The sequence below is a fragment of the Thalia democratica genome, chromosome 1 (assembly GCF_965202585.1).
Source record: "Thalia democratica chromosome 1, ktThaDemo2.hap1.1, whole genome shotgun sequence".
NCBI classification, from domain to species: Eukaryota; Metazoa; Chordata; class Thaliacea; order Salpida; family Salpidae; genus Thalia; species Thalia democratica.
In genome coordinates this window covers 96,901,816-96,911,013 of record NC_139165.1, presented here as the reverse complement: position 1 = coordinate 96,911,013, position 9,198 = coordinate 96,901,816, and the positions used below count along the sequence as shown (strand labels likewise).

Sequence of the window (9,198 nt, the reverse complement as noted above, 5' to 3'; positions counted from 1 at the left end):
CAGATTAAAAGTAAATTAAATTTTACTTGAAAAACCAACAAAAATTAAACTTTATAAAAATACTTTACCCTTCTATAGCTTAAAAATGGACTAATTTCAACAGTACCATCTTGCAATGACAACTTATGTTATTTCCGTAAATAGCGCTTAACAATATTTATTCCAAATAAGAAATTTTGAAGAAGATTACTGATTACTTAAAAAATGAAGGAGGAGATAGATTTTTAGTGAAATTTTAGTTTGTCCCTTCCATTAGGAACCTATTGAGGTCACCGACTTTGATTGCTCATATCTCAAAAAATACTTTGAATTTTTTCAAGCGGTTGAAAATTTCTGATAGCTCAGACAAAACTCTTAAACTCTGTAAAATAAGATCAAGTTGTAAAAATCAAGGTGGACACCCCTATGCCCTTAATCATCTAAAAAACATTCAAGTTAAAGAAAAAATCTGTCCTGATACTTAAAAATCTTAAATATCCTGGGCAGAGATGTTAAATCGCAGAGCACAAAATCCCCGCAGTAGAATAAAAAATAAAAAGCATGGCAATAGAATTAAAATTTCTTATGAAAGCAAAAGCTGTATTTTACAAGTTGAGAACATAAAAGTTTCATATATTCAATTACACCAACATATTTAAAAGCATATTGTTTTTATAAGTATGAATGCCTTAAATGTAAGTTTATGTTTTTTATTTTCATAAGGTTAATTTTATTCACTTAATTGTTAATTTAATCATAACTACCTTTTAACCTTGTAGTAGTAGGTAATGTTTGGTTAGAAAAATTAAAGAAAAGTATCTTCCACTTATTTAAATGGTTAATAAACTAAAAACATTGTAGCTTTGGAACTAATCGATGTTAAATTAATTTATTATTTGATTTTTTTTTCAAAAATTAGATGCAATAGACAAATTATTTTTTCTTATATCCTACTATTATCAAATTATTTGAATTTTTAAACTTAAAAATAAAGTTTGATTATTATAATTTTTTAAGATTCATTATATATTATTTTATTAAGACATAGATTTCACTTAAAAGTAATTTGAATATAATTTATTATTTTTGTTTACAAACTTGAAACTACTATTTGCTTAGATTAAATCTATTTAAAATTTTTAATGTGACAAATTTATTGAGTCTTTTTTTATTATAATTAGGTAGTTTATCTAAAAAAAATATTATACTTGAAAGTTTTAGTGTACAACTCAAGGTTTTTAAAACTAGTTTTGTAAATTAAGCAGAGTTGAAACAAGGTCAGGAAAAGTCAAAAAACTCAGGAAAAGCAGAAAAAAAAGATAAATAACAAGAATAGTAAGGTTTTTTTTTTAAACAGTCAGGAAGTTTGACTAAATATTAAAAAATACCAGATTTGTCAGTTTAAATTCACTGAATTCCTTATATTCAAAAACAAGTATTGAATGGTAAAAAATTAATTTAAATTCTTCAAAGTGTGATTAAAATTGAAAAAATTTCCAAAAATTTTACAAAATTACTTAATGCCTTCATCTGGTAAAATTAAATGAATATCCTTTATAAAACTGCAAAATGTTTCTATTAAAATTTTTTTAAACTATCCTACTAGAACAAACAGTTTTTGTAAGCAGTTTGATAATCTGTAGCATTTTTTAGTAAAACAATGATAATACACATAAGTTTGTTTATCTAGCATATGTTAGAATTGAATTGTTTTTTGTTTAAGTAAATAAATAATTTCATTCTAATTAAACACTAAGTTTAGTGTTTTGGGTAATAAGTTTATGTTTATAATTTACCTCATTATAATTTTTTCAAAATTGTTTTAATTTTTAAAATAAATTATAAAAGAGGTGAACTTCATGGTTAAGTTTAATTATTTATAGTTTATTGTAGAATAGTTGTTTTTTGATATTTCTTACATAAATAAGGGTAAAATATTTACTACTAATTTTATAAATATTGATAAACTGAAATATAAAGTTGAAGGCTTTATTAATTCCAAGTGTTTGAATATGTATTATATTATTTGTTTAAATTGATAATTTGATTTAGAAAAGTCAGGAAAATTGTAATAAAAAGTCAGGAAATTGTTTAAAGAGTGGATAATAACTATAGGGTTGCTATTTTACCTAGAAATTAAAAATTCTCTACTTTGACAATTAAGGCAATTAAAACCTTAGCAAAGCTGAAATTAGATATAATTTAAAAAAAACCTACATTTTTTAACAACAAACCTAAAAAACCTGAAATTCTTAACAAGTTTACATAGTTCGGTAATAAAATTTAACTTGATTCAAAAATCTATCATATAAATAAGTTTTTTTTTATCAGCAAAAAAAAACTTTTTTTCATAAAACGCATTTCAATAAACTTAAGTATTTTTCAATGGCTTATGCTATCAGGGTTGCCACTTTACCTGGAAATCTGTTTTTACCTGGAAACCTGATACTTAACAACTAAGGCAAAAAAAACCTGGAATTTGAGAAATTTTTAACCAAAGACTTAGAAAAACATTCAGTTTTTAACAATTTCAGCATGTTAAGTAGTACAATTTTAACTTGACACAAAAAAATTATCATATAAATAAGATTTCAATTAAAATTTTTTAGTTATAATACACATTTTAATTAACTTTATAGTACATATACAATGTTTTTTTATTATTTAACACAGTTTTTTATATTAGACATAACTTTAAACTGAAAATAAACCAAAATACATGTAATTTTAAAAGCCTTGTAGAGATTTGAAAAACCAGGAAAAATTTATAAACATGAGTGGCAACCTTGTACTATTCCAAACAGTTTATTACAATAAACTTAACTTTAAACTAAAGCTAAACTCTTAAATGTGTATTTTTGAAGATTTTTTGAAATCATGTAAAAAATTTAAATAAAAATCAGGTGGCTATTCTCAGCAGGGTTGCCACATAGTCAGGAAAATTCAGGAAATCAGGAAAAACTAAGAAAAATGACAAAAGTCAGGAAAATTCAGGTCAAAATGGGGGGTTTTTGAAAAAATTCAGGAAAAAGTCAGGAAAAAAATTTATAAAAACCTCAGATATTGTCAGTTCAAATTTATTTATTTCCTTTTATTTCAAAGCCTTCGATTAGTGAAAAATTAATTAAAAATTCTTTAAAGTCAGACTAAAATTGCAAAATTTTCTTTAAATTTTACAAAATTACTTAATTTTCAATGCCTTTTTTAGTAAAATTATAGTAAAAAGTCAGAAAAATCTTGAAAAAAGTCAGGAAAACTTTAGTAAAATGTCAGGAAAAAGTCAGGAAAAGTCAGGAAAAATTTCTCAGCTTGACTTGTGGCAACCATGCTATTCTGTAGTAGTTAAGGTAAGTCTCTAATGGTTTTTTTTTTCTTGGATTTACAAATAGTTATTAAGTTACACACTAAACACATTACTTTAGCAGTTACATTTTCGTAGGTAACAACCGTTGAAATTATTTTAGATGAAATTCCAGACCAAGAAGATTTACCAACTTTAGATTTTCCACCACCTAAAAAGATGAGGTACCAGAAATCTTGGGAATCTGTTTATGAGTTAAAAGGTTTTTTTATCTCTAACAATTTGTAGTATTTAAGAATACACATTTGAGTATTTCAATTTTGAATTCAACAACAATTTTTTTTTAATACTGAGCTTTTTTATTAAATATTATAAAGGAAAGTTCTCATGTTTTTATAGAATTAAATTAATTTTTCCATTGTAATTTTTGAAAAAAAAATAATTTTTAAATAGTTTTTAAAGTATTTTTTGTAATTTTATTTCAATAATGCACAAAAAATTTTATCATCTAAAGTCAAAAATTCCAATTCACTTTTTACCTAAAAATTAACATTTTGTTTTAATAATTTAATAATTAACAATACTTTAGCATGACATTTTTTTTACTTTAGTACTAACCTTTGACTACTTTATTTAAATAAATATACTTAAAATACATTTTATAATAACAACACACAAATTAAACTGTTAATTTTATTATAAAATTAAAACGAAAATTTGTTAGTATAAAACAAAGTTCGCTTCATAGACAAAAATTGAATTTCTAATTTTATTATTTAAGTAAAATGGTTCATAGAGGCCATAAGGCGGTGAGATGGGCAAATTATTTATTTACAACAATTTTTTGGTTTTACACCTTACAAATTATCATGATTTTTGTTTGTTAAACAAAAAAAAATTTTTTATTTTTGTCATAAAATACATTTATTTGAATATTAAAAACATTTTTCTGACAAATGGTTTGTGGTAATATCAAGAATTCTTTATAAAATTTTTTAGTATATTGCTTTCAATTACAAAAAGAAAATTTTTATTTACTATTTTATAAATGCTAAGAAGATTAGCTTTGACTGATTTAATTACTAGACAGATCTACTTAGTTTTTTTATTTCAAAAAAGAATTATTTCACTGCATTGATTAAATTTATATATAAATTTTTGATAAAAGTTGTGATATAAATAACAATTTTATTATAAGCAAATTTATTATCCCATTTGTAAGCTTAGATTTATAAGATAGATTTAACTAAAGCTTTTATTAATTGAGAATAAATAAATTAAAAAAAAATTGTTATTTATTGATCTTGTAGTGAAACAAAACTTTAAAAAGCACGTTTTAAAAGTAAATACATACTTAATTAGCTCAAGTTGAACTGTGATGCTTACATCAGGCTAGCCACTTTACCTGGAAGCCTATAATTTGTCAAATTAACCCAAAAAAAAAAACCAGGAATGTTTGTATTTTTGAAAAAAAATCGGAAAAACTTCAAATTAAAAAAAAACCTGGAAATTTTAACATTTTAAGCATTGTCAGTAGTTAAAATTTCGATTTGACACAAAAATTTATAATATAAATAATATTTTTTTTCTTCATCTAAAAATTTTTTATTTACCAACACATTTATTGTAAGTTTAAAGTATCTTTTTAATGTTATCATACTATGTAACACAGTATCTTACTTTGAACCTAATTTTCGACCAAATAAAGATTAAAATTGTGAACTTTTAAAATTCTGTAAGAATTTTGGAATACTTTGAAAAAAATTTGAAAATACAAGGCAACACTATTACATCTATTAAACTGTTTAATTTATTGTGAAACGTTTTTGTTAAATCATTGAAATCTCAATTGTTCACTTATTAATAAAATAAATATTAGATACACAACTTATTTATAAACAAATATAAATAGTGTTTAATGTTTTATTAGTTATATCTGTTATGTCAACTATTTGTAATGCTGTTTTACTTATTAGATTGGATTGCTCCAACAAATTGTGAAATTAAAGCTTATTGCAAGTGGTGCAATGTAGAACTACAAGCAAAAAAGAGCAACTTAAAAGTTCATTCTTATTCTGACCGACATAAACGCGCATCTCCAGTCACAAATAACCACAACTCAATAAATCAGTTTAGGATGGAAAAATCTTTTAAACAGCAATTCAACAATTTCCTTAAAGAAAACGTACGCCAGACAGAAGTCCGGTTAGCATTGCAACAAGCTCTTCACGGGAACTTGCTAGCAGGCGAACACCAGATAGATGTCATGAAGACACTTGGGACAGCTCACGAATCAGCAACGCTCAAAAGGAGGAAAGCAAAAATGATTCTGTGCAATACTCTCGCACCAATTTGCAGAAGACTAATCATAACTGAATTTATGGTGAAGCATTGTTCTTTCTATCTGGATGAGAGTACAGATACTGCTGGACAAAGTTTTCTAGGTAAGAAAATTACTTTTAAGCTTTGTTAATTTAATTAAGTTTAAATTTGTTATTTATTTACATACATTCTGTTGAATATAAAAATATTTTAATTCAAAAAGCTTATTAAATTTAAATTTCAAACATGAAATAAGCTTTAAACACATTGTTCTTTGTTTTATTTTTTTTAATATAGATTAATTCTTGTAACACGTTAGCTGTAAAAGAAAATATTTTGTTATGCAATGAGTTGGACATTGTTAGATTACTCAGATGTAAGTAGGTTTAATGACAGTTAAAGGAAAAAGTTTTTATTTTACAGAATTTAATAGGTTAATAAATTAAAATTTACATAAAATTAAAGTTAGAATTACTATGATTTTTTTAATAATTATACAGTAAACTCGTTCTAGTAAACTAAGTCAGTTTCATTTCTAACATATATTTGATTTTTGTGTTGACTTTTATTTAATAGTTTAAGAAATATGTCAAAATATTGTTGATTTTATTTTTCTAATAAGGAGAATGATTTAATTATTATAATATTTATTAAACAGCAAAAATTTTAATTAATAAAGAAAATAATGAATAAATTAGCAATTTGTTGCTTTAACGAGCAGGGTTGCCACTTCACCTAGAAACCAGGAAAAACATGGAATTATAATTTTTGGCATAAAAATACCTGGAATTTTGTACATAAATCTTTAAAAGACGTTGAAAAACCTGATATTTTCAATAATTTTTACTTGTATAGTAATAAAATTTGGATTTGAATAGAAAATTATACCCTATTTTTCAAAGTTTTTTGTCATCATCAATTTTTTTTTATTAATGAACCATTTATAAAGCAGCTTTAGTGTACCTTTTCCATGTTTTTATACTCTTTAATACAGTTTTAACATTAAACTTAACTATTAACTTTAAACAGACCTTAATATGTGTAATTTTAAAAACGTGGAAGAAATTTAGAAAACCTGGAAAAAATTTTAAAAATACCGAGTGGTTAACCGGAGCAGTTTATGTTCAAATAATTATAACAGTTTTCCTTTTATATACAGCGGTTGTAATTACAATTAAAGCTATACTTTCTTAAACTTTTGTTCTACTACCTTCAGTTGTTTAACTAGAATAAAGTGGTAGTCCTTTAATTTCACAGATTTTATGTACTTAAAAGTTCGACTATATTTGGTATTTTTTAACTTTCTTAGATATCTATTTAAAAAAGCATGAGTAGTAGTTACCAACAGATAATTTTAAAACATTTATATTTTTTTTATTCCAAAGTATACAGATTATAAGTTCTTTTCATTCAAAATTTTACAGTTATTAAACTTATAACAAAAAAAATTAGAAAGCTTTATGTTTGAATCACAGGTGTTAGTATTTGTTATCTAAGCAAAATAAAGAAAACTTAAGTATCTACATTTTTACACCTCGAAGACCTTGGAAGAGACAAATTAGCGTTATCTATTGCTAACGCATTCAAAAGAGTCTTAAAGATGTATAATGTTCAGTTAAAAAATGTAGTTTCAATATGTAAGTATATATGAACTGTTACTCTTTTTTTCATTTTTGTATTCTAGTTATGTATTTATTAAATATGTACTACTAACGTGTTTTTAATTTTAAATTTAGATATTAATAGTAAGTTAATTTTTGTTTATTTCAGCTATTCTCTGTGTATTCTTGCTAACTTTTATAAACTGATTTTAATATCTTACAATGATATATCTTTATTAATAGACTTAATTTGATTTTATTCAATTGTTTAAGAAAAGTATAAATTTAAGCACAAACTGGTCTTATAATTTAAGAAAAATATTTTTTTTTTTTTTAACTTAGTAAATATATTTTTAGGTACAGACGGAGCTGCTTCCATGACAGGAGTTAAGAATGGAGTAGGACAAATTCTGAAAAAAGATAATCCCAGGCTTATAACAATATCCTGTACAAATCATGCTTTGCAAAATGCATGTTTAAATGCAACCAAAGCTACAATACCTAATGAAGTAAGTATTAAAACTATTTTATATAAATTATTAATTCAATTGTTGAATGAGAATTTTAGTAAGCTGCATTTATTCAAGTTACAAAGTTGTTTTTTTATATTTATTTATGATATTTTATTATATTTTAATATGTTGTATTAAAAAAAACCATTGTTGTTGAATAAAAGTGTGTATACTTTTAAATTAAATAAGGTTGAGGAGCTTATTAAGAAAACGTTCAACTACTTCAAGTTATCTAACACAAGAAGAAGTGACTTTGAAAATTTAGGTGTGTGTATGACGGGTGAAATTCCGTTAAAATTTAAAGCCTTAAGCAAAACTAGATGGATATCACACTTTCCATGCATTGAAAGAATTTTATTGAATTGGGAAGTACTCAAAGCTTTTTTTAATGAAGTAGGTATTTAACTATTACTATAAACTTCAAGACGCTTTAATAATTAGAAAAATTATTAGTATAAAACTTAAAACAATCCTGTTTTAAATTATTTAGCATTTTTACAATTATATTTTTACAAATATCTATAAATTTAAAATTCAATCTGCCCTGAAACTTAGTAATCATATGTTTACTAAGGTAACGTTTTATTAAATCAAATATATAATCAGAAGATATATAATAATTGTTTAAAAGCACAAATTAATTAACATAGATTTAATAAGAATATATATCTTTTTAAACAAAACTTTCTTTGTTAATAAGCCTTGTTTTATAAGTATTAGTGTTTATTAACTATAATGATGTTTGTTATCGAAATTTTTATTCTTACCTATAACATTTGTTTGTATATTAGCCAGAAAGAAGAAGAAACGATTTACATGCTGAAAGTATTCGAAAAATGCTAAATAGCAATAGATTAAATTTTGTTTTTAAATTTATGGGCAAAATTTTAGAGAAAGTTAGTTTCTAAGACCTATTATCTGCTTAATAATGAATTAACACCCTAAGCACTATAACATAACTAATTTCAATCATTCTAATTTGATTTTAAATGTTTATTTTTAATTACTTATTTTGTAGTCATGCCAAGTTTAGCTGTAAGTATTAAATGTAAAGCAAGACTAAATTTTTACAGTGTAATAATTAATTATTTTTATTCATCAGGTAAATTCTGTTAATATTCTTCTACAAAAAAGTAAAGTAGAACCTTTTAAGTTTGGATAAGCAATAACAAAACTTATACAGCATCTAAAAGACCTCATTTACCAACCAAATTCAAGTAAGCTTAATTTAGATCACAAGGCAACTAAGAATAATTTTTAATTTTAGGCTATTAATAATAAAGTTTCGTTTGATTTTACATCTACAACATTTTGGCGTAAATAAACATTATTTTTTAATTAGTAACGCAAACAAACGTACAATAACGTTCTTATAACAAAACATTACTAACATTCTGTTAAAGGTTTAGTAGATTCAAATTTAGATTGGATTTTATACAGAGTAAACGATATAAGTAATTACAACAAGTTACATTTAAACATG

General features: G+C 23.5%; 1 protein-coding gene across 1 annotated transcript; it reads left to right on the top strand.

Annotated features, from left to right (window-relative positions):
• Window positions 1-3,155: 3,155 nt before the first annotated feature.
• LOC145841731 (uncharacterized) lies at window positions 3,156-8,877 on the top strand. The gene is made up of 7 exons (XM_082949088.1): window positions 3,156-3,326; window positions 3,419-3,542; window positions 5,257-5,724; window positions 7,561-7,712; window positions 7,905-8,108; window positions 8,507-8,611; window positions 8,818-8,877. The coding sequence occupies exons 1-7, from the start codon at window positions 3,246-3,248 to the stop codon at window positions 8,875-8,877; spliced, it is 1,194 nt and encodes a 397-aa protein (XP_082805214.1). The 5' UTR covers window positions 3,156-3,245.
• The last annotated feature ends 321 nt before the right edge of the window (window positions 8,878-9,198 follow it).

Bases quoted from the DNA above. Each gene is read 5' to 3' on its own strand.
- LOC145841731 (XM_082949088.1), top strand. From the start codon at position 3,246: ATGTCAGGAAAAAGTCAGGAAAAGTCAGGAAAAATTTCTCAGCTTGAC. The intron at 3,543-5,256 runs GTTTTTTTATCT...TTTACTTATTAG, and splicing joins ATCTGTTTATGAGTTAAAAG to ATTGGATTGCTCCAACAAAT. The intron at 8,109-8,506 runs GTAGGTATTTAA...TTTGTATATTAG, and splicing joins TCAAAGCTTTTTTTAATGAA to CCAGAAAGAAGAAGAAACGA.